Genomic DNA, 24,915 nt, shown 5'->3' with positions numbered 1-24,915 from the left:
GATTGTCATGCCTCTTCATATTTAGGGTTTGAAAAATAATAATTAAACACGTTGTATTCAATTCACTCAATCTAGTGAAGCACCGAATGCTTGTCATGTCTCCCCATATTTAGGACGCGAAAAAAAGGCATTATGCGAGTTATGTTTGATTTGCACAATCTAGTGAAACACTAGGAAATTGTCGTGCATCCCTATATTTAAGGCGTGACGAAGTATAATTGTGTGAGTTATGTTTGATTCAGTCGATCTAGTGAAGTATCGGGTGTTTGTTGCACCTTCCCAAATTTAGGGCGTGACAAAGTATAATCATGCGAATTTTCTTTTTTTGTCATTCGATCTAGTGAATCACTTGATGTTTGTTGTGTTTCCCCCTATTTAGAGTCTGATAATAAATAATTATGTGAGTTATATTTGATTTGCTCGACCGAGTGAAACACATAATGCTTATCTTACCTCTCTATATTTATATTTGATTCGCTTGACCTAGTGAAACACCGGACGTTTATCTTGCCTGTCCATATTTAGGACATTACAAAAAGATAATTATGTGAGTTATGTTTGATTCACTCGATCTAATGACACATCAAATACTTATTGTGCCTCCCTATATTTAGGACGTGATGAAGTATAATAACGTGAGTTATGTTTGATTTAGTCGATCAAGTGAAGCATCGGGTGCTCAGGGGCAGAGCCAACTTGGTACAAGGGGGTTTCCCCTTCGATGGAAAATTATACTATATATACATGGTTAAAATAATATTTTATGGATATATAGTAAATGTCGAACCTATTTCGGCTACTCTGTGTGTTTATTTCTACGAATTTTGAACCACCTTATTGAAAATTCTGACTTCACTACTGCGGGTGCTTGTCGCATCTCACCATATTTAGAGCTTGACAAAGTATAATCACAGAAGTTTCTTTTATATGCTCGATCTACTGAAGCAGTTGATGCTTGTCTTCTCTCCCCATATTTAGAGCGTGATAAAAAATAATTACGCGAGTTATATTTGATTCACTCGATCTAGTGAAGCACCGAATGTTTGCCTTCATAATTTAACGCATGATAAAAAATAATTATACAAGTTATATTTGATTCACTCGACCTAGTGAAGTACCGAATAGATGCCGGGCCTCTTCATATTTAGGGCACGACACTATTATACATGAACGATATGAAATAAATCTTACATATTTATATCATCTATAATAAAATTACATATATACACGATAGCACAGTAAAAGAGACCATTTATTTTGCTAAAGTGCAAATCAAATTGCAAAATAAAATAAAATAGTCTTTTCTACTATCATTAATGTATAAAATTAAAATAAACTAATATTATAAAAACTCTGTCAACATGACATTAATATTTTGATAAGTGACAAATATGATAACTCATATGAACCTATTCACACCTAACCTATTTTCTCTCTTGGAAACTTTCTTTAATTAATCTAGTTAATAACATACTAAAAAACAAAAAATAATAAATCTCTCTTCATTTTTTTTTCTTTAATAGTCCGAAAAATTAAAAATTTAAACACGAATCCCATTTACATAACCAACTATTAAATGTATTTAGACAGAAAATCACCCAAAACATTAAAAGAAATAACATATTTACTCTCCATTCTCCAATATTGACCATTTACACTGTGTAAATAAATAAAAATTAAAGGGTATTTATGTACACCAAATCATTATTATACTTCTTATGAAAAAGACAAAGTAGGTTTAATTTAATCAAATTAAAAAGATAAAGTGAACGCCGTCAGATTAAGTATCTGCCGGAAAAATTAAATTAACGGTGATCGGCTTTTTCTCCGGCGGGCCACATGGGCCTTTGTATTTTTCCTATAAATAGGGCTCTCCCCACTCCATTCTTTTCACTTTCACTTGTGTTCTCTTCTTTCTCTCTCTAAAAAAAACTCTCTGTTTTTTTTATTTTATTTCTCTACGGATATACAAAGCACACAAAAACTATATAGTAAAACTAAGAGAAATTTATCATTTTAATATAAATAAAATCAAATTTTATTTATATTAATAAATTTTTTTTTCTCTTTGACTCTTTCTAGATTTCGTGGTGCTGTTTAGAGGTACTTTTCCCTTCTCTTTCTCTCTCTCCACACAATTTGATTAATAAATAAAAATATATAATTAATAGTAAAAGAGTAAATAAAAAATAGATCGATTAAATTTTGTTGAAAAATAGATCGAAAAAGTGACTATTTAGTGGATTAAATTGGGTTTGATCTGAAGTGAAGTGAATAGTATATGTGGAATTGAGAATTTCTGTGGTAAATTGACTAATGGTTTGTGTACATTTTTAATTTTTTTTTATTGGTTGTTAGATTATTGGAAACCCTAATTGGAATTGGTAAAGATTGAATCTGTTTGATGAATTTTTTGATTGGTAGGGTTCAATCTGGTATTTAATCTGGAAAGGTGTTAGGGGTGATTTAGTTGGGTGATAGTTGTTGTTAGGTGTATTATTTATGTACCGAGTGTGTTTTTGTCACATTGGTTGGATTTGTTTTTGATGCATCATTAATTTTGTGGAGTTGGGTACTGTTTGTTGCATTACTTACTGTATGTTTTATTGTGGGAATTGAAAAGATAGGACTGTTTATGTGTTGTTTTGATGAGTTTGTAATGGTGGATTGATAGATGTGAAAGATTGAGGCTAGGGTTTGTAAGGGGAATATGGGTAGATCTTTTGGAGGGCTATGAGAGAATGTTGACATACAGAATTTTTATGCATTTGGATATAGTTCATGTACTAATTGTAAAAAATCATGTGTGTGATATAGAAACGAATTACACCCAAGGGGAAGGGTGTGGCCTAGTGGTAAGTGGAGTGGGTTGGAGAACATTGGGGTCTCAGGTTTCGAATCCCAACTCAGGTGTCCCATTTGTCTTATACCTGTTGCTGGTGGGAGGTGGTTACTCTTGGAATTAGTCGAAGTGTGAAAAAAAGAGAAGAGAAATATAGGTGATAATTTGAAAAGAACTGATAATATTCGGAATTTGTGCAATCTCTGTATCCCATTTTCCTATCCTCTTAGTTCTGTAGTTTTTCCTCGTACTTGGTTGTTGAGGCGCATTTGTAATTGCGTGGTGTTGCATAGGATTTGAACTTGCAGATATTTTTAGGGCTTGAGCTTGGTGATGATTTTTCAGTATCTTTTTGCCTTCTCTTTATTGTTTAATTGATTATGACACAGTTAATCTATGTGCTACTGTAACAATCATGATTCCAGTAACTCCCCGATCATAGCATGCCTAATTTGTTTTTTGGTATTCCTTTTTTTTTTCTGCTGAAAGATGAATTGCTGATTGAGAATTAATTTGATCATGCAGGCTATAACTATACGTTCCTGTTTTAAGATTCTGCAACTGTAGCTGTGACTTGTGAGTGCTGTCTGCTACTAAAGAAATTCACTCGCTTCATGATTTTAGTATTCCAAACAGACGAAGATGATGTAAGCCTTATGTTGTAAATTGAATTGCAAACTTATGTGTGTGATGGATGTGACTTTTGTCCTTTAATCAAGCTTGTTGCATTCCCAAATTGCAGTCTTTCTTGCTTTTAATGTTCTTTGAGCAATAAAGAGGTTAGAATAGTTGTCAATAGCAGCGAGAATTAAATATCTGCAAGAGTTGGTGGTATAAGCTTTCTTTGTTCAGTGTATATGCAATTATATTTGAGATGGGTTCTAAAGGAAGGGCGTTGTTTGATCTTAATGAACCCCCTGCTGAGGATGAGCAGGTTAATGATGGTGTCCTCTGTTTACAGCCTCAGAGAGCAGTTCCCTCTTCTAGTACCAACACTTCTGAGTTTTTGGCATCTGCTGTTGATCCTCCGAGGATAGTAAACAATCATGCATTTTCCCATGCCTCCTCCGTTTCAGGTTTTCAGCCCTTTGTTCGGTCAAAAGGTGCAGAGGCATCTAGAGCTCCTGAAGAACATGGGAGTGCTGGGCCCTCAACTTCGGGTGGTGCTTCATTATCTAAATCAAGTCAGGAACATACAATGAAGTCTTTGCTCCAGCCAGATCTTAACTCTCTTGATATGCAAGTGGCTGAAAAGGAAGAAGGTGAATGGTCTGATGCAGAGGGTTCAACATATGCAGATAAAAATTGTGGCTTCAATGATAAGTCGAATACTGATGTTGAGAAAGCTTCGCAGGAGAAATCAGCAGTTGAGTCGGTGAGCAACAGTGATAAAGTTGGTTCTGTTGATAATGCTTCTCATGATAACGAGAAAAGGAATGGTGAAAATTACAATATTTCTTCTTTAGAATTAGATCGTGATACAAGTGACAGGAAAAGTAATAGTAGCAGAAATTCTGAAACCAGTAGTAAAGCTGATATCGCCATGGATGGTCAGGAGGATTCTGGGCAGGTGCCAAAGCATAGAGAGATTAGAGGTGTTGAGGCAAGTCATGCATTGAAGTGTGCTAACAATTTTGGTAAGCGTCCTAAGGTTGACCAGCAGAAGGAAGCGATGCTGGGAAAGAAGCGCAGTAGGCAGACAATGTTTCTTGATTTGGAAGATGTGAAACAGGCAGGTTCTCAAAAAAGTATTGCTAGGCGACAAAATTTCCCAGCACCTGTTACAACTCGCATTGTGAAAGAGTCTCGTAATGTTCCTCCACCTTCTGAAAAGAATGGGGAAAAGCACAGTCAGGTACTTGTCAAAGATGTGAAACAAATTGATTCAACTAATGAAGGAAACTTGCCTATGGAATCTAATGATTCTAGATCTGAATCCAGTGCTGATGTGAACCTAGCACCTCTAGGTCGGCCACGACGGTTGAATAGTGCTACTGACCTCACGTCTGAGGCTCAAACACCACCTTTACCTAGACAGAGTTCTTGGAAACATCCCACAGATCAGAGGCAAAATAGAAATTCACAGTTATCTGGTAGGAAGCCTGCTCTGACCAGTCAAAATTCTATGGAACCAAAATTGGGAGCCAAAAAACCTCCATCCAAGAAGCAACCTATAGTAAGTAGCCCGTGTCAAGATACATCTGTAGAACGCCTTATTCGTGAGGTGACAAATGAGAAGTTTTGGCAACATCCAGGTACTTCTGAGTTCCACTTGATTATTATTCTCATCTTTCATCGTTGTGATTATTACCATTACTTTTTGTTGAATCAATGTTTGCTTCGTTAGTCTTCTGTGTTGATTTTTTTCCTTCTCTGTGCTTTTTAAGCTATGCCACATAACATGTAAACTGTTTCCTGTTGATTCTTGTTTGGGGTATGTCCAGCTTTCTAATGCTCCAACATAGGTTCAATAGAGAGCATTGCTCTTACTGTGCCTAGAAAGGTATATGATGGGAGATAAGCATTTATCTTATCAAAATTTGCATTTCCCTAGAAAATTGTTAGAATGAGTGGTGCACAAGCAAATCCCTTCACTTTTTCTTGTGCTCTTCAATAATGATTGTGTCATGAGATAGTACGGTAAATATCTTTGCTCTAGGATTTATTGGAAGAAGCAAGTATGTGTTTTTCCCACTGGACACTGGACCAAAGTGGTCATTCAAGATCTATTAACCCTTAGTAGTTTTCATTTTTCAAGAATTCTGGATCATAAAAGTTCTTTTTGTTTCCATTGGAAAGCTATAAACTGGTATCGTTTTACCAGCTGAACATTGTCGCGTCTCTCTTTCTTGAATGATCAGCCAGTTCCCTTATGATGGCTCAAGTGTATTCAATAACATGTTTTTTATACTACCACTTTCTTCTAGGTTGTTTTACTGGCCATATTTAGCCTCCTTCCTATGGAATGCTTGGTGAGGCAGGATTTACTGTTTTAGTTTATTAAGTGATGGTGTTTATATTACTCAGGCCCATGCATAGCAAAGGGGATCCTCCAGCTTCTTCTGGTGGGCATCTCAATCATCAGGATAGCTTGTGGGATGGAAGAATCTTTGTGTCATCTCAAAGTTGGCTATATGATTATTTGTGTATTTTTCATGATTTTTTTGACTAACCTGTTCATACGTATCTGGATAAAGTTCTGAGTACATCTTTGTGTTAGCTAACTTTAGTGTTTAATGATTCTTCGGTTTGCTCCTCTGAAGCACCTGTTTAGGCATGTTGAGTAGCGAGTCGCATCGTACTGCTCCTTGAGCCTCTTTTTTTTTTTAATTTCTTATTTGCCTTTGTTATGTCAAAAGTGGTGTGGTGCATGAAGTTCCATCATATGGTGTATTATTAAGGGGTGAACTTCTCTTCATGTCAGATGAAGCGGAGCTTCAGTGTGTACCTGGTCAGTTTGAATCTGTGGAAGAGTATGTTAAGGTGTTTGAACCCTTGCTCTTTGAGGAATGCCGGGCACAGCTGTACAGTACTTGGGAGGAGATGGCTGACACAGGAACCCATGTGAGGGTCCATATTAAAAATATTGAACGACGAGAAAGAGGTATAATGTGGCAACTTTACTTATATATTTATTTTGTTCTTTGACTTGGATATGAGGAACAACTTTGTTTATACCAAATACATAATTTGGGAAGCTATTCAATTCCGTCATCATTCAATGGGGACGAAGGAGGTCGAACAGTTAATGTTGTCACTTTGAGCTGTTCTTGAGGGATTCATTTTTTTCATTTTATCTCTAGGGTTTCCTAGTTTTTCAAGTATCAAGCATGACAAAATTTTACTGTATCAAGGATAACAGAAGTGTTTAGGAGCTCCACTTAATATAGCTTACTCTTAGAATGGCTTCACTCTGAGTGTAAACACGCGCACACACACACACATTAAAGAGAAAGTGTAAGAGCCGAGAAGTTTTGGTTGGCCTGGCTGAATTTCTTCCTCCCTTTCTAATCAGCACTGTGTTCCTTCTGCACAGGATGGTACGATGTAATCCTTTTTCCAGATTGTGAGTGGAAGTGGTTATTCAAAGAGGGAGATGTAGCAGTTCTCTCCACTCCACGTCCTGGATCAGGTTGGTACTATATAACATTCTGTTGGAGTGTATTTCAAATTTCCTATGTTTCTTAATATTTTCGTATCAATTAAGCAGTCCGATCACGGAGAAGTGGCACCTCAACATTTGGGGATGGTGATGAGCCTGAAATTAGTGGTCGTGTAGCTGGTACTGTGAGGCGACACATACCTATTGATACTCGAGACCCTGCCGGAGCCATCCTGCATTTCTATGTTGGAGATCCGTATGACACCAACAGGTCAGTGATTCGACTTTTTAGTTCCTTCCGCCTTCCGTTACTAGTGAGCTAAACGTCTTTGTATTTTGTTCTTTCAGCAATATTGGTAGTGATCACATACTGCGGAAACTGCAACCAAGAGGCATCTGGTTTCTGACTGTTCTGGGTTCTCTAGCTACCACCCAACGAGAATATGTAGCTTTACATGCATTTCGGCGTCTTAATCTACAGGTTATATCTTAAAGCCAGCTCTTTCCTGGAAATTCCTTTTCTGCCTGTTTACCAGTTTGAATAAAGAATTATGATCTTATGTGTAGATGCAAAATGCCATTCTTCAGCCAAGTCCGGAGCACTTCCCTAAGTATGAAGAGCAGACACCTGCAATGCCTGACTGTTTTACGCCAAACTTTACTGACCACTTGCACAGGACCTTTAATGAACCACAGTTAGCAGCAATCCAGTGGGCTGCAACGCATACAGCAGCTGGAACTAATGGTATGACAAAGAGGCAAGATCCATGGCCTTTTACTCTAGTTCAAGGGCCACCTGGTACAGGTAAAACACACACAGTGTGGGGAATGCTGAATGTCATCCATCTTGTTCAGTATCAGCACTATTACACAGCTTTGCTCAAGAAACTTGCTCCTGAAAGCTATAAGCAGAATAACGAGAATAACTCTGATAATGTTGTTACGGGATCCATTGATGAAGTCTTGCTAAGCATGGATCAGAATCTCTTCAGAACCCTCCCAAAGCTATGTCCAAAACCTAGAATGCTTGTCTGTGCTCCTTCAAATGCTGCTACTGACGAGCTTCTTGCACGTGTTCTTGATCGTGGATTCATTGATGGTGAGATGAAAGTTTATCGACCTGATGTTGCACGAGTTGGGGTGGATTCCCAAACGCGTGCCGCCCAAGCAGTTTCTGTGGAGAGGAGAACTGAACAGCTTTTGATGAAGAGTCGTGATGAAGTTTATGGGTGGATGCACCAGTTGAGAGCTCGTGAAGCTCAGTTGTCACAGCAGATAGCTGGCCTTCAAAGAGAACTGACAGTTGCTGCAGCTGCTGGTCGTGCACAGGGATCTGTTGGAGTTGACCCTGATGTTCTTATGGCTAGGGACCAAAATCGAGATACTCTATTGCAGAACCTTGCGGCAGTGGTTGAGAATAGAGATAAAATACTGGTGGAGATGTCCCGTCTTCTGATTTTGGAGAGTAGGTTCCGTGGTGGTAACAATTTCAACATGGAGGAAGCTCGTGCTAGTCTGGAGGCTAGTTTTGCCAATGAAGCTGAAATTGTCTTCACTACTGTCTCAAGTAGTGGGAGAAAATTATTCTCTCGTCTTACCCATGGTTTTGACATGGTAGTCATTGATGAAGCAGCCCAGGCCAGTGAAGTAGGAGTCCTTCCTCCTCTTTCTCTTGGTGCAGCACGATGTGTTCTTGTTGGGGATCCGCAGCAGCTTCCTGCTACAGTTATCAGCAAAGCAGCTGGAACTTTGATGTACAGTAGAAGCCTCTTTGAGAGGTTTCAGCAAGCAGGCTGCCCAACTATGTTGTTATCAGTGCAGTACAGGATGCACCCACAAATTAGGGATTTTCCTTCTAGGTACTTTTATCAAGGTCGTCTTAGTGATAGTGAAAGTGTTGTCAATCTGCCTGACGAAGTTTACTACAAAGACTCTTTACTAAAGCCTTACATCTTTTATGACATTACACATGGTCGGGAATCACATAGAGGTGGATCCGTTTCATATCAGAATACACATGAAGCACAGTTCTGTCTTCGTTTGTATGAGCATCTTCAAAAAACTTGTAAATCTCTTGGTGTTGGGAAGGTCACTGTAGGTATAATCACTCCATACAAGCTGCAACTTAAATGCCTCCAAAGGGAGTTCGGGGATGTTTTAAATTCTGAAGAAGGAAAGGACATTTACATAAATACTGTTGATGCTTTCCAGGGTCAAGAGCGTGATGTTATTATAATGTCATGTGTGCGTGCCTCAGGTCATGGAGTTGGGTTTGTTGCAGATATACGGCGAATGAACGTTGCTCTTACTCGTGCAAGACGAGCTCTTTGGGTATGTTACTTCGGTCTCTGCTTATTTGCATAATGCTATATTCATAATCTATACGTTCAAACGGCAACATAGGAGTCAATGTTAACTTTAATCTTTATTGTTCTCTTAACAGGTAATGGGTAATGCCAATTCTCTGGTGCAATCAGAAGATTGGGCTGCATTGATTGCTGATGCCAAAACCAGAAAATGTTACATGGACATGGATACTTTGCCTAAGGACTTCTTGCTACCCAAGGCTGCTTCTCATGCTCCTCCACAGACCAATATGTCTAATAATCGAGGTTTAAGATCTGGGTTACGACATAGAATATATGATCCACACATGGAGCCCAGGTCAGGAACACCTTCAGAAGATGATGAAAAACCAAATGCATTATATGTAAGGAATGGAAGTTATAGGCCTCCTAAGCCCTCACTGGACAATTCGTTGAATGATTTTGATCAACCTGCTGATAGATCTAGAGATGCCTGGCAAAATGGTATACAGAGGAGGCAAAATACAGCTGGAATTGGGAGAAGAGACCTGTAATTGGTGTCCATGAATGTGCCACATATCACAGGGGCCAATCATTTTTGTTCCTGATGTTGTCTTTGCTCCTGATTAGGAGATTGGTTGATGGCACAGCTAAGCATACTGATATTATGTGCAACATGGTTTGGCATGAAATACTCCTTGGTGATGCAAGACTGGAAGTCTCTATGGAAGTAAGGAAGCTGTTTTTTTTTGTGAAGACTTTGCTCCTGGCTCGGACAGAGGTTGATAACACAGCTGGTTTAGCAGCTGATTTCGTGTTCAGAATATTGTTTGACAAAAGAATTGTTGTCAATGAAGAAAATGGTTGGTTATGTCAGAAAGGAAGAGATCCTGGTTGATTATGGTGGTACTGTTGGAAGTTTTAACCAGTTAATGGGACTTTGAGCATGGGAGCTCAGTTGTGCCTGAAGTTCTTTTGCTGACACATTATAATGGTAAATGTTTGGAATAAATGATGTTAGTATATGCTTGCTTTGGTTGGTATGAGAAGGAAAAGGCTTCATCTCAGCAAATGATCTTTTGAATATACAGCCATTCGGCTGGAAAATGGCAACCCTTTATGATTGCTTCTATGTTGATGATATATACCACCAAGACTTGACCCTTGAGACTTTGCAGCATGGCGTAAGTAGTAAGTCTGGCCTTGACAAGACAACTAGTCCATGAAAGAAACCCAGGACAGAGAGAGAACTGAACTTGGCCATGTGGGGAAATTGTTTTGAGAAAGTTACCGAACTCATTGTAGGCTCTGAAGATGGAACTCTTGTCAGATGGCAAGTCTGTGATTTGCAGAACCATTACGAGCTGCTGATGAACAAGTCACAGGAACACATATAGACTGACTCAGTAGAGTCCCAAGTGTTGATATGGAGGGACATGGAAGATAGCAACTAGTTCTGTACATATTCATGTGGAGAAAATAATTCTTTTCATTAGGTGGGGTAGTCTCATACATAGGAATATTGCAGTACTTTTTGTTATCCTTCTAAAATGAAATCTTGTTCTTCAGATCTTGTCTTCTGTTAAGTGTGTCCCTTTTCCATGTTCAATTCATTTATTGTATGTTCGATCACATTCATCAATGAAAAATGAAAGAAAGATGGTGCGTTTTTAGTTCAATCCTCTGAACTATATAGTTCACTTGTGCAACACTAAATGCACTTGTATCTATTTCTGCTCTAGTTCCTTTATCAATATAACTAACCTTTGAGAACTGAACTTGTTAACATTAAACATGATGTGGTAAAACTGGATATAAGACATAAAAAATGAAATTTTCAATAACCCAAGTATTTGTACTAAAACCAATATCCAATCTAAAATTCATAAATTTTAAAAATAAGATTAAGAATCCAGTATCCATAATCCAAAAATTCATATGAAATATCTAAAAATATTCGATTTTAATTGGATTTGCCAAGCCCACCGCCCCACCACACCCCTAGTCTTAACATTTAAGACACACTTAATACGCTAAAACTTTAGGGGTCTGTGCCTAGTGGTAGCTTTGAATAATTAACGCTCTATATTTAGCTGCCGATTAATCTACGACACACATTAAGTCGATCAACTAAAATAATTGTATTTAATATTAAATATAAAAATATTATATGCATATTATATATATATATATATTCGAACTATTATTCTACTGAATGATTACTCATGCCATTTTTTTAAAAATAAAATACAAGTATCTTAGGTCCCATTTGGATTTGACTTAAAAAAAACGTTTTCTTTTAAATGTAATTTATTTTACGTTTGCAGAAGATTGTGTATGTTTGAAATTGAACAAATTAGTTGACAAATCATTATGCTATTAGCTGTCTTGTGTCTTATTTTCAAACCATAATAAAGAGTTTCTATAATATGTAGGAATATTCTAGAACAATGTGCTAATCAAACAATTCATATTCACTTCTGTATTTTATTAAACTTAAGCTTGATTGATAAATATTGTATTTTAAAAAAAATAGTTTTGTGATAGTGTGTTATATTTTTATTATGAACTTTTGCTTATTTTGTAAGATTGTATAAGAAAATTGGAACAATTTTAGTAGTTTCCACAACTTATGAGTTTTTTTTTTTTTTTTATATCTGAGCAAATAACACAACTTAATAATTCATTATACATCCCAACAAAACTTCAACTTTATCTCATATGATTTTATATCATGATTTCAAATTACGATTTCGTTCTGCATAATCAAACAACCCTTAAATAAAAAATAAGATAATACATATATGGCAGAGTAATTAAATGTTAATCTCTTAGTAATTACTTCAAAAGCGTTTTTAGGTTATGGTAGTGCCATACTTTGTATTTATATAGTATCATATTTCATTCAAATAAATATCGAGTAATTCTGTTATTTTTAAAAACGAAATATACCTAACTTTAGTTTACATGGTCCATTTCAATTGCATTCACCTATATATAAATTATAAGCCACAATTACGCTGACCTCATTTTTGTAACTAGTTATTTAAATTCAAGCTTAGTTTTTCAAAAGTGGATCAGGTTAGCTAATTGAATAAGTGTGTAAATCAAGCATATGTATTATGTCACAATTATTTTTACTTCATAAATATGGTCCTTGATGTATATAAAAAGATTATCTTTTTAGTCCTTACAATAATTTTGTTTGTCCTTGTGCTTTTAGGACCTAATAGGCTTCATTGCATAATTATTTTAGTAACATTTATAAGGAGAGACCTTATATTCTTATATACGATTTCAAATTTGGAAATAGGAATTAAAAAAATCTTGGTACATTATATTTCTCCCTTTAATAAGCCTTATATTGTTGCATGGATTCAAGTTGGTGGAGGAAATAAAATGCAATCGAGTAAAGTATGACTTGGTGATCAGACAATATATGAATAAAACTTATAACGGGATTTTGAAAAATAAATAATTTCTGTTGAGCCTTGATTTTTTTTTTTTAGGTTCATTAGGCTTCTTATTAGTTGAAATTTCTCGTTATCTTGATAGAAATTTGTTATCTTTTTTTCTACCGCAACATAAAGTCCACCAAAGAGGAAATGTTCCCTTCTAGAGATTTTTAATTGGAACTTAAGATCTCTTATTATTCATTCTTAAATAATTCTTTTATCGATTGGTAATCTAGTCAATTCAATTAGTCTATTTAAAGACATAGTACTATAGATATATCAAATTCCTAATAGTCTCTTTTATATATGAAAATTTTATTTTTTGGAAAAAAGATGTGAAATATATTTTAAATTTGACCGAAATTATTGTAACTATCCCAAACTTTGGGTAAGACCTTTTACCATTATACACAATTTAATACTATATTTTAAAGGTATATATATGCAATATGTATATTATAAATATTGTATCATTATAAATAGTAGTAACTATTTTAGATAAGCACATATGTACCTTTAAAATACGTAATAATATAGTGCTGGAGGTAATAGGTCTTGCTAAAAATTTAGAATTGTTACAGCTATTTCATCAAAGTTCAAATATATTTAGAATTTTTTCCCCTTATTTTACTTTTTCTACAAGTAGTACTCAATAAATAAATAAAAAATCCTCATTTTTTTCAAAAAGAAAAAACCTATTATTACTATGTTAAAAAAAATAGGGTTCCTAGAAGTCGGAAGCTTAAGGTGAATGTTTGTTTTAAAACTCTTTAGGACCGTTCCTTAGTTAGGTGTGAACAAACTCCTATATTAGTATTGGGTACTCTTAATTAATTAATGATGTGAGGTTTTGTAGAAACAAATATGGAAAAATGATAGGAATTCGATCTTCTTTTATTACGATTATTTCTTATTAGTTTTATAAATTTTTAAATTTTTTCAGCACATTAAATTAATGTATATCGCATATTAAATTAGTGTATCTCGCGGATCAAATTAGTATATCATGTATAAAATATAATATATCTTACTTAACGATTAATATATCTCGCATATAGATTAATATATCAATGTTTATATTATTGTATCGTTGGAGGGATTTTCTGTAATTATAAACTTTTATAAGGGACAAATAATAATTTTATTTTAAAAATATGTACTTTCTATCATTTGCCAAAAAAGAATTGTGCAATAATATACACTATATTAAGAATATTTTAAATTATTTTAATTTAACAATTAAAATCGAAGTTACGATTTAACGAGATAAATACGAAGATAGAAAACGTAATCACGTACGGTCAACGTAGTGATTTTGCTTGTCTACTTGTCGCTTTGCTACCTTATCCACAGTTTCAAGGACACATATACACAAATATTAAATTATTGAGCTTTGATGGCCATATATATTTATTGATATGAATATATTATAACACATAATTAATTTTCAAACCAACTCATGAATAGTGACGGATATTATGAAATTTAACTTAGAGAAATTATTGAGTGTACGTGAACAAAATCTACATAAGTATATTTTTTTTATCTATATATTTCAGAAATGATATAAAAAAAATTTTAAAAAAATTATCAGAATGAGTCAGGGCTATCTCAATAAATTTGAGGGTCTAAAGACAAAAAATATTGATAAGAGGCCTTATTTTTTTTAGTTAATAAATATAAATTAAATAATGATAATATACTAGTGTAATTCTACAAACGAGATCTAGAGAGGCAGGATATATGTAGACATTATAAAGTAAGAATGCAAATAATGTAATTTTTAATGAAAATTATATAATATAAAGTTGGAATAATAAAACATGACTCAACTTCTTTAAAAATATGATGATATTAAAATAGTGTAGCGATGAATTTGATAAGTTGATAAATAATATTAAAATAATATTGATTAGTTTTAATGCTTGAGATTTGAACAAGACACCAAAAATAAATTTGATTTTTTATGAACACACACTAACTATCAATATCACATAATGTAGAATGTTTGAAAGTGTAAGAGACTTTGAGAATTTAATAATAAAAAAATAAAAAATAGCGAAGGAGAATAAAGAAAAGTAAAATGTGATATAGCAACAATATAAATATATCGAAAAAAGAAAATTTAAAAAAAATAGAATATACCTATTTAAATTAAAAGATATTATTAAAAAAAGGCGATATACCAAAATTACCATACTAAGGACGAATAAGTAGTTAACTTGATGGACCGAAAAAGACTTTTGAGGGACCAGAAGTAAATTACCTTACCTGTTTGCTGGTTCAGATTTTGACCATTTTGTCCTTTGTCGTCACCAAGAGGACTATCTTCAGATTTTTCTCACATGGTGAATGCTATTCATACATATAATGGATTATTTTCCATTATATATATGTTTAGTCACTGTAAACAATGTACAATAACCTTTTTTTTTTTATCTCTGCTAAAAGCTGATCTTCTCCCATTGGAGTCCGGTTCTTGACAACTGAGGAGATTTTCTTCAACTTTATCCAATTCTTCAAATTTACAGTTACCCAGGTAACAACTCCTCAATTCTCTTCTGGGTTTTTTATATTTTTGAAAATGATTTCTGGGTTTTTGTTTTCTTGAGCACCCAGTCTGTTTTGATGAGTTTTATAGCCTGTTTATTGAATTCTGTACTGTGATCACTACAGCTTATAGTAATCTTGCTTTCTAGCTTTTAGAAATCATGAGTTAGTTAGTTAGCAAGCTAAATAAGCTTATGTGGTGTGATGATTTGGACAATTGGACTTAAAATTATGTTAAAACCCCTTAAAGAGGGTAACTTGTTGATGTTTGCACTGTCTACTGGAAAGTTTGTGCAATTGGAAGTTTTCAATTACAAGGTTTGGTCTTGGTTTTGGTAGAAAAAGTGAAGTGCTGTTTTTTTGGGGATAAGAATCACTGAAATGAGGATGTGCACTTCGAATATTACCTAAAGTTGCTACTCGTGTTTGAGCGAACTGATTTAATGGATGATGATTGATGACTATCATTTCATCAATAACAAGTTCCTTTCTGATAGTTGAAATGAAGAAGAGCTTGATAGATTTTAAATGTTGTTTCGATCTCTTGCAGCTAAACCATTAATCTAGGTTTATATTGTTCCTTAACAGCTAAGTGGACATTGCAATATTTCCGTGTTTACATTTACCTGTTGCACCGTCTGGGAATGCGAACAGGAAATCATGTTAGGCATTAACACATTTTTCCTCCTCAAAGCTTCTCTTAGTTTGAATCTTGACTTTTCAATCTGGTAATTTGAAGGTTTTATACCAAACGTATTGCTCTGTAGAGTTTTTATCCGTCAAATATCTGGTTATGACATACCATGTGATGCTTAAATGGCTTAATGACATATTTGGCAATTGAAAAGGGAGTGCTAAACTTGTGGTGGTGGTGTCTAGTATAAAGCATTGATCAAGGAAGTGTGGGTAAAGAGAATGTTTTATTATCATTTTCTAGTTAGAACTTAGAATGTCATCAGTTTTGACTTTGGACTTCATATATCAATATCAGAAGATTTGTTTTGTTGCAAACTGCTGGTGAGTTCCACGTTGAGGTGCTAATGTACTGGTTAGAGGAACTAGAATCTTTAATGTAATATATCATAAGATATTATGATGAAGATACATAATGAGTTTTTTCATGCCTTTTAACATGGCTTACTAGTTTAAGGGCTAACATTCAAAATATTCAAATTCCGATTTTAGTTCAATGGAAGCTAACAAATGAAAACATGTTAAGGCTAGAAGTAAAAATACATGAAATACCAAGTCAAAGATGATAAATGAGGTGATACAAAGAACTTGTGGTCACTGCTAGGCGATTATGCCTTTCCCTGCATGAGTCCCACGAACCAATGAAGGCTGATTAGGTTTCGTCATCTACTATATAGTGCTCAATAGATTATCCTGGTTACACAAGTTGCAAGCAACAGGCAACAAGTTTCTTGTTAGCATTATAAAAGGAAAAACAGATACGAGGAATGTTTTGTAAATGTGATTTGAACTTCTTGTAACTAATGTCATTTCTGAGATGGTCCTAACTTCAATATTTATGTTCAGAATTTGCAATCCCATACAGTTGCTAATACGGGGAGGTATTTCTTCATACTCATGTCTTGCAAAAGTTCATCACTCTAACGGGGAAATGGTTCTCTTCTCTTTTATGTCCTAGACAACAAAGGGCTGCCTGAATAAATAATTATATGGGCTTTTATTTATTTTTGTTTTTTAATCTTAAAAAGATTTGGATAAGACAATGAAAAAGTTGCAACTATTTTCTGCTACATTTATGAGAGGAGGGGTTCCTTACAATTCTTGGCTCTTACTTGAGTTGTGTTTGTTCTGATCCGTGGTTATAGCTGTGTTCTTGTAAGGCTACACTGTTACAATGAAACTTTACTTTGTAGTCATTTTCATTACAGCGTGCAGTGGTTGAATAATTTTGATTACACCAGTGAAATTCCCTGAAACTATGAGTACTAGTGTAACAAAATCCATGCCAAATGGCTTGGAGAATTCTTTGAAACCGGAAGAAGAACGGAACAAGGTATCTAAATTTAAGTTCCATTCATGGTTTTAAGCTGGATTATGCTAATAAATAGTACTTTATTTCTAGCAGATTGATGAGATGAGAAAGTTGATTGGGCCACTTTCAGGTAAGTTGGCCCTTTACTGTTCTGATGCATCCATTTCAAGATATTTAGCAGCTCAAAGCTGGAACGTAAAGAAGGCAGCTAAGATGCTTAAAGCGTCCCTGAAGTGGAGACTGGATTTCATGCCTGAAGAAATTCGCTGGGTACTGTTAATGAACACCCCCCTCCCCCCTCTCCCCCCCTCTGTAATGTTCTTTTTTACCATCTTCGAAAGTGTCTAGATGCTTGTTTGACCCTTATTTCTTGATAAACTTTTGGAACCTGCATTTATGGGTCTTTTTCTTGTCCTTTTTTGTTTTGTGGAGGAGAGAAAATGATGCTTTTATTAATTAAAATTAACGTCTTTTGAGATTTACATCTCCTCAATCGGTAGACTTTGGCATGATCTGCTTCATAAATATTATTTATCGGTGACATTTTTTTACAGATAAATTGTCTTGTGCATTACCTCAGTCTGTATCTGCAGGATTGTAACCTTGAAACGTGATAGTAGTATCTGTACTGATCATGTTGATAATAGTATCCTCTGTTCTTTCTTGCAATTTTTTTTAGTTCTTTTTTGAAAAGCATTTTCTTTGATACAGGATGATGTGGCCAGTGAAGCAGAAACAGGCAAAATTTATAGGTCAAACTATAAAGACAAGCATGGGAGGCCAGTTCTTGTCATGAGACCTCGTTGCCAGGTAGGTTTCAGTTTGCTTTTTCTTTCTTGGGTAAAATACTTGTGTGTTACAATCGTATCGCTTATGATTTTCTTATCCAATTGGTTAATTGAGATAATAATTGCAAGGAAAATGAACATTTAAAACCATTTAAACTCAGTTATATACGCCTCAAAGCTACAACGTCTGTATCATTCTTTATGTGTTATTTATATTACCTCTATTTCATGAACTTGATTCAAATTGATCATGCTCGTATGTCAGCAACTAATAAATGTACTTCAAAAACTGCATTAATAAGTTATACTGATTAATGTTTGGCTACAAGGAACTAACACAAGCTTGATAACATTTTGAGTCGGTCCTTGCAGAACACTAAGTCTCTAGAAGGACAGATGAAGTATTTAGTATATTGCCTGGAAAATGCAGTTGTAAATCTCCCAAAAGACCAGGAACAGATGATTTGGTTGATCGACTTTCATGGATTCACTCTGTCAAACCTCTCAATCAAGGTGACAAAAGAAACAGCTCATATTTTGGAAGACTATTATCCTGAAAGACTGGGAATAGCTATTTTATATGATCCACCCAAAATATTTGAACCATTTTGGAAGGTAATTTGCCCTCAAACTTGCTTAAATTAGCAGTTGTTAATTTTGTGAATGTTACACTACAGGATTCTATTTCTTTATAATGTGTACTGAAAAACTTTTGACTATAATCATTGGCATGGACTGTGACCTCCAATGTTAATATTGAAAGTTGAAACTAAAGATCATCTTGACAATGAGAGATTTCCGTGACACCAGATAAAAGGATATCTTTTGGTATCTTAAGATTGCAGAAGTGAGGCTCATGCATGGGGTTGTCATGAAAATTGCATGACTGACGGCATGGTCAATTGGTGTTTGCAATTGGTATATACTCCTATATCACTCTTCTGTAGGCCTAGTCCTTTACTCTGGGTCTATGAGTTTGCTGGTAACTTGTTATCATGCAGACTGGGATTAGCTTTGATAGCCTAAACTGAGCCCAAGTTGTAGTGACTTCTGGCTTTCTGGGACTCCAAGACATTGTCTGCATGTCTTGCATAGTTTGTAATTACTTTTTAGAAATTCAGTTGTCGTAAGATGGCTGATGGATTTTGGTGCGAACAATGGCTTTCCCAAAGGACAGAAATGCTGAAACTTTGAATGAAGGCTAAGTGTCTGCAGTAGAAAACTTAATTCATGTATTGCGATGCATGGAATTGAGTAAGAAGAATGAGGACAATGTTGTCAATCAGATGACCATGGACTTCTATTTTCATGAAATCTGAACACACTGAAACAGAGAAACTATAAAAAGTTAAGTGAGGAAAGAACGGCACGTGAGAACTGAATCAGGGATTTTGATGAAAGCTAGTTTTACTTGATCAAGAAAAAATTAACTGGATAAAGATAAGAGGCTTTCTGAAGAATAATAAAAGCAGGAAAGTGTGAGTTATATATTAATTACTTATCCTCGCCCAAGATTTGGTTGGGTTATTTAGCAACCATTAGAGCAAAAATATGTGCCTGCTTTAATTTTAAGCATTCAAGTTGTTGCATTACTTAAGGTTACATTTGCTTTATTCCAATAGATTCCCTTTGAACTCTGTTTTCTCAAATATTAAGATGAGACATCCCTTATTTGCAGCATCTCCATTTGATTACCAGGCAACCTATTATTTTGTTTATCTAAATGGTGCAGCTAGCAAAGCCTTTTTTGGACCCAAAGACTGCGAGCAAAGTCCATTTTATGTACTCAGATGACCCCAACAGCAAGAAAATGATGGAAGAAATGTTTGACATGAGTCTGGTGGAGTCTGCATTTGGCGGAGATGATAAGGCTGATTTTGATGTCAATAAATATGCTGAGAGGATGAGAGAAGATGATGAAAAGTTGTCTTCTTTCTGGAAGAAAGACGATAATTCTGCATCAAATGCACAACTTACTGTGACAGCTGATCCCTCTTTAGAGCCAACAAATTCTGATTCTGATTCTGAAGTCTTAGATGAGAAAGTAGAGAAACCTTCTCTTGATGTTGATGAAGAAGAATCATCAATTGAAGAAACTTTGCCTGGAAGTAACAGTACAAATGCGAATGTCAAAGCAGTGTAGCTAAAGGCAATGTCTTCAACTTTTTAGTTTTGTAAATGCTCACAAGATGGGCAATTTAACCATTTCTCCAAATGGTTCAGAACTGAAGTGTACTTAGCAGAGAACATATTAATCAAGGTGATGTAATGAGTGATATGCTATAAAATGAATGTTGTGCCTCTTTATACTAGGTAGTTCTTTTGAATGTTTTGCATATACCAGTTCTTTTAACACAAGAAAATGTGGAGACTGTAGCTTTTGCAAAATGGCAATTCATTCACCACCATCAAATTGCTTTTAGGAAGCTACAAGGTGCTTCAAATTAGCAAGCCTAAGGTTCCATTCCGCGTTGTACCCATGGAGATTGAATTGTACTGATGTGTATAGTTGATAGCAGAAGAAATGATTGAAGTAGCAGCTGAGAAAAGAAACCCCGTGGATATTCTACATTGCCTTATTTATAAGCTGTATAGATGAACAAAAACACTAGTAGGCTCATTCTCTTTAATGTGTCTACAAATACTGATCAAAACCAAAAAATATTCTACATTACAATTCACAGTATCAACACATATAGAACAACATTTATGAAAAAGTGGCCGAGTTTGTTTGGCCTATCTATGAGAAGACTACAGTAAACGAAAAAACAAATCACTCCCATTTGCAAGAGAAACTAGTCTTCAAGAGGCATATCAAATCTACTTCAACTGAAAGCAAACCCCTGCACAAACCATGAGATAATTAGATTCAAGAATCATAGCAGGTGGTTTTCAAGGAATAGAACACAAGAAGTAAATCGACATACCTTGTCACGTTACTCAAACATATCATCTAGCTTTTGTCTGTACTGAGCCAATTTCTGTTATTATGAAAAAGAAAGGAGTACTTGGTCATACAAAGATAATCAATTAGCTATATCGGCGAAATGCTAAAATGCAGGACTTTGACAAATGTAAACACTAAATGCTTTGCATTTTACTATGTTCCTTTTTTGACTTATTTCTTGTGTACCCTATGCCTGACTGAAGAATATCTCAGTTAATGTTGGAGAGGTGAGAACCTGAGGATTCTTACTCAGACAACTTTAAATGAAATGAAACTCCAAAGTATAGAAGCAAGCACCGCTGTTTGGCCTTTGTTAGAGGTACAGCAACATAATATGCCGATTCTTAACAATATGATTACACAGCTTCATACTTGTTTAACCAACTATATGATGTTCAACTTTGTGCCGTAACCCAACTGTTATGCCTAATAATAACCTTTGCATGTTCAAAAGCTATTTCTCTTAGTCATTCCCTTAAAAGCAAATTAACCAGTTGATCAACAGGATTCTTTCAGGCTTCACTTTCATCTAACTGTTTGTCAAACAAGAATGTGACATCTAGACAAAGATAAAACGACTTCAAACATAACTTTGAGAATTTGCATACCTTTGTATAAGCATAGACTGTTGCCTCAGTTGGGGCTGGAGGACTTCCTCTGCGAATATACCTTCCTTCTTTGAATATGTAAAGCATGGGGATTCCAGTGGCAAGCTCCAAACTTATAACCTGATAAGAAGAGTTTCAATTCGTAATGTTTCCTAACAGGAAAAGACAAAAAAAAAAATGCAAGAGATCCCAACAAATTTGAAATTCCACCTCTTGGGATGTTAGCTTGTCAAGATACATAATGATGGACCTCAATGAGTTCCCATGGGCTGCAATCATTATATTTTTTCCACTTGCCAGTTGGGGTTCAATCTGCAACATTACAGCAAAAATGTCATTTCATAAAACCTAAAACTGGATTGATAATATGATGGATCTGAAATATGCTTCAGCCTACGTGCTCTGTGAAGTAGGCAACAGCTCTCTCTGCACACATTTCCAAACTTTCTCCGTTCGGAGGAGGAATATCATAGCTACGACGCCACTCATGAACCTGCTCACTTCCATATTTATCAGCTGTTTCCTGCTTATTAAGACCTTGTAATTCCCCATACCTACAAAATAGCAAAGTCATACATCAGAACCATCAACTGATATATAAGGCTATAGGAAAAATAACCTCGGAAGGAGAAGATGTTTTTACATTCTCTCATTTAGTTGCCAAGCAGTTACAACTGGTATACATTGCATGCTGGTATCTTCACTAAAGATCTGACTCCAAGCTCCTGCTTGTTCACTCTCTTCATGAATGATAGTTGGCACCTAAAATTGACATGAAAGTGGCAATGATAAATATTTTAGGCTACCAATATAGAAGCCTAAAACACTTCAGAGCAGAAGGATAAACCAAAATGAAAGGAGTCTACTGCAGTTTGAAAGCATGTGTAGGCAAACGCTTTAGGCTTCTAATCAAACCATATTATTTCTATCTATTATGATACAGTTACCCCCAAAAACATCTTACCCTTGTGAAATGGAAGTAAGAGAAGTCCAAATGTTACAAGCTTTAACCAAGAAATTACCTTCTTGCGGCGGTGCTGAGTCATGGCAAGCATGGCAGTCATTTGAGCACGAATCAAAGCAGAAGTATAGATCATGTCGACAGGTATATTACTAATTCGTTTCCCAGCTTCAACGGCCTCTTCCACGCCCTTATTAGTCAAAGGCACATCTACACAACCAGTGAACAAGTTTTTTTCGTTCCACATAGACTCACCGTGTCTAATCAGGATCAAAGCAGCTTCACCTAAAGGGAAATAAGGAAGATGGGAATCAGATGCAGTGCTGCAGAGTAGCTTAAAACAATCATATAATTTATCCCACGAAAATCATTTATAGGAAGGGGAACAATTACTTCTTAACGTGATAATGAAAGAAATGATCACAAATTCTTCTTATCTTATGATGTGCTTATGATGATTTGGAAATAACAGTTCAAGAGATAGACTATCATACTTGTTTTCTTGTTGGAGTCACTGGTGGTGGCACTAGATGGTGCTGAAGCTTCATCGAACACCGTAGCTTGAGAAGCAGAGGCTTGAATTACACAAGTACTTGTCTTTCTAGAACAAAAACTTCCTCCTCTCAACAATCCCACATCAACCTTGAAACCCTTGGACACCGGTCTAAAGGAAACATGCCCATAATCAGGACACAATCCAGAGTTACCATTTACTCTACAAGACCGAAGAGTTCCAACCGATTGGTTAAGTGTCGTTGCAGCCATTCTGAGATCAGAGAAACCAACATTGTCAATGAAAAGTACATGCAAATCAAAAACAGCAGCATTTCAACTTGTTAAGATGGAACAAAGTGCAACACAGTTACTCAGAGAAACAGAGGAACTAATTCTTGAGTTCAACACAAAATGTTACCCTCCTTCGTAGGAACAATTTCTACATCAAGGATGAAAATGAATGTGCTATAAACACAAAAAATGACAAAAGGAAAAGCATTGAGCAAAATCACATCAATCCAATAAAATTAATTAGCAATCAAGATAGATCTAATTCAAGATTAAGAACTACAAAACCTACTGACTAACGAGTAACAAGATATGACATCGATTAAACAAAGTGGGGTTAGCCCATATCAAATCATACACACATTACATCAACAGAAGAAAAAAAAAAGCAGAAATCGTAAAAATCACAAATCAATCCATTAGCATCGAACATATCGAAATGAAAACAGAGCTCACATAACCAAGAAAAAGAAAACCCAGTTAAGATCAACAGCAGAAAATGCAGAATATAGAGAGAAGTAATCAGAGATCATACGCTTATTTATACAGCCAAACGATGCTTGCAAGTTGGCGAAGAAACCAAAGCAAGAAAAATGGGAACGATGCTATCCAAGAAAAATCTTGTTTTTCCCCCTTTTTCTTTTGGTGCGGTTAAATGGGGGAAAACGAAAAAGGGTGTTGAGTTTATATCAAGAAAAGTTGGCGGAGAAGAAGATGGCACATTACATGCATCAAATGGTATAAAGATTGAGTCTTTATAGGGTAAAATGTGTCTGACAAATCAAGATTAAGAGGGGGAAATGATGGGATGCTTAGTAGAAATCGTTTTCTTGAAAAAAATTTCTCCAAGAAAGTGTGTATATGGAGTTGGCAATTGGGTGTTGAGAAGAAATGAAGAATATAATATAGTGTCTCTATATGTGGGTAGGTAATGCCTCTATTCTCATTTTGACCATCTTTTTACCATTTGGACTCCTTTTTTTTTCACTTTCAAAATATGTTTTCCTACTTAAACAACCGATACTAATAAATTTTTTTTTTTTTATCAAAATTAATTTTACATGATATTTATTATTTTTATTTATATTAATATTATATAAGATTGTTCATTAAAACTTAGACATATGCATAACTATTTTAGGGAAGATGTTTGTCATAATATTTGTCAACTAACAACCCTTTTGGTCAAGTTTATGTGAAGTCAAAGTACTTATTTGTTTTTAAAGTTTGAAGTATTTGGTCAGGATTTTAGAAAAAATATTTTTTTAAAATATAAAAATATCAAAATTGAAAAAAAGTTAAATTTTTTCTATAAGTATTTTTTAATATATTAATTGAGTATGAACGATTGCTTTAAAATTTATTATATTTTGTTAAACACAAATCAAAACACAACTCTGAAAAGTTTGATCTAACCCAAACACGAATTATTTTGTCAAAAACGAATACTTTTAAAGTTTTACCAAACATATGTTAATTACCTAAATAAAAAAGGGCAAACTATATTTGATTTCTTATTCCTTGAATTTTTATGACAGTGGAATGTTGATAGGGAAGGATGGTGAGAA

At 34.9% G+C, this 24,915-nt stretch overlaps 3 protein-coding genes across 11 annotated transcripts; 2 read left to right on the top strand and 1 right to left on the bottom strand.

The window, feature by feature from the left end:
• Positions 1 to 1,749: 1,749 nt before the first annotated feature.
• On the top strand, positions 1,750 to 10,929 carry LOC101247908 (probable helicase MAGATAMA 3). 5 transcript variants are annotated; one of them, XM_010321856.4, is made up of 8 exons: positions 1,750 to 2,103; positions 3,368 to 5,097; positions 6,267 to 6,446; positions 6,879 to 6,974; positions 7,053 to 7,215; positions 7,293 to 7,425; positions 7,512 to 9,275; positions 9,388 to 10,929. In XM_010321856.4, the coding sequence occupies exons 2-8, from the start codon at positions 3,717 to 3,719 to the stop codon at positions 9,802 to 9,804; spliced, it is 4,134 nt and encodes a 1,377-aa protein (XP_010320158.1). In that variant the 5' UTR covers positions 1,750 to 2,103; positions 3,368 to 3,716; the 3' UTR covers positions 9,805 to 10,929. The 5 variants fall into 5 exon arrangements, with proteins under 5 accessions (XP_010320158.1, XP_010320156.1, XP_069153429.1 ...); XM_010321854.4 differs by having other exon boundaries at positions 7,050 to 7,215; XM_069297328.1 differs by lacking the exon at positions 1,750 to 2,103 and adding an exon at positions 2,178 to 2,304.
• A 4,010-nt stretch (positions 10,930 to 14,939) lies between these two features.
• Positions 14,940 to 20,355, top strand: LOC101247611 (uncharacterized). Of its 4 annotated transcripts, none has more exons than XM_069297327.1 (6): positions 14,940 to 15,244; positions 16,795 to 17,281; positions 17,354 to 17,530; positions 17,972 to 18,070; positions 18,421 to 18,663; positions 19,781 to 20,355. In XM_069297327.1, the coding sequence occupies exons 2-6, from the start codon at positions 17,207 to 17,209 to the stop codon at positions 20,189 to 20,191; spliced, it is 1,005 nt and encodes a 334-aa protein (XP_069153428.1). In that variant the 5' UTR covers positions 14,940 to 15,244; positions 16,795 to 17,206; the 3' UTR covers positions 20,192 to 20,355. The 4 variants fall into 4 exon arrangements, with proteins under 4 accessions (XP_069153428.1, XP_004237887.1, XP_010320154.1 ...); XM_004237839.4 differs by having other exon boundaries at positions 14,951 to 15,244; positions 17,157 to 17,281; XM_010321852.4 differs by having other exon boundaries at positions 14,951 to 15,244; positions 17,157 to 17,281; positions 17,351 to 17,530.
• Positions 20,356 to 20,589: 234 nt separating this feature from the next.
• Positions 20,590 to 24,344, bottom strand: LOC101247124 (2,3-bisphosphoglycerate-dependent phosphoglycerate mutase 1). Of its 2 annotated transcripts, none has more exons than XM_004237837.5 (9): positions 23,883 to 24,344; positions 23,059 to 23,330; positions 22,626 to 22,849; positions 22,247 to 22,365; positions 22,001 to 22,157; positions 21,814 to 21,915; positions 21,604 to 21,723; positions 20,976 to 21,029; positions 20,590 to 20,891 (listed from the first exon to the last, which is right to left on the bottom strand). In XM_004237837.5, exons 2-8 carry the CDS (start codon positions 23,327 to 23,329, stop codon positions 20,985 to 20,987), a joined length of 1,038 nt encoding a protein of 345 aa, XP_004237885.1. In that variant the 5' UTR covers position 23,330; positions 23,883 to 24,344; the 3' UTR covers positions 20,590 to 20,891; positions 20,976 to 20,984. The 2 variants fall into 2 exon arrangements, with proteins under 2 accessions (XP_004237885.1, XP_069153427.1); XM_069297326.1 differs by lacking the exon at positions 23,883 to 24,344 and adding an exon at positions 23,804 to 23,851.
• Positions 24,345 to 24,915: the final 571 nt, after the last annotated feature.

The sequence above is a fragment of the Solanum lycopersicum genome, chromosome 4 (assembly GCF_036512215.1).
Source record: "Solanum lycopersicum chromosome 4, SLM_r2.1".
Lineage (NCBI taxonomy): Eukaryota > Viridiplantae > Streptophyta > Magnoliopsida > Solanales > Solanaceae > Solanum > Solanum lycopersicum.
This window is presented reverse-complemented; position numbering and strand designations above follow the sequence as displayed.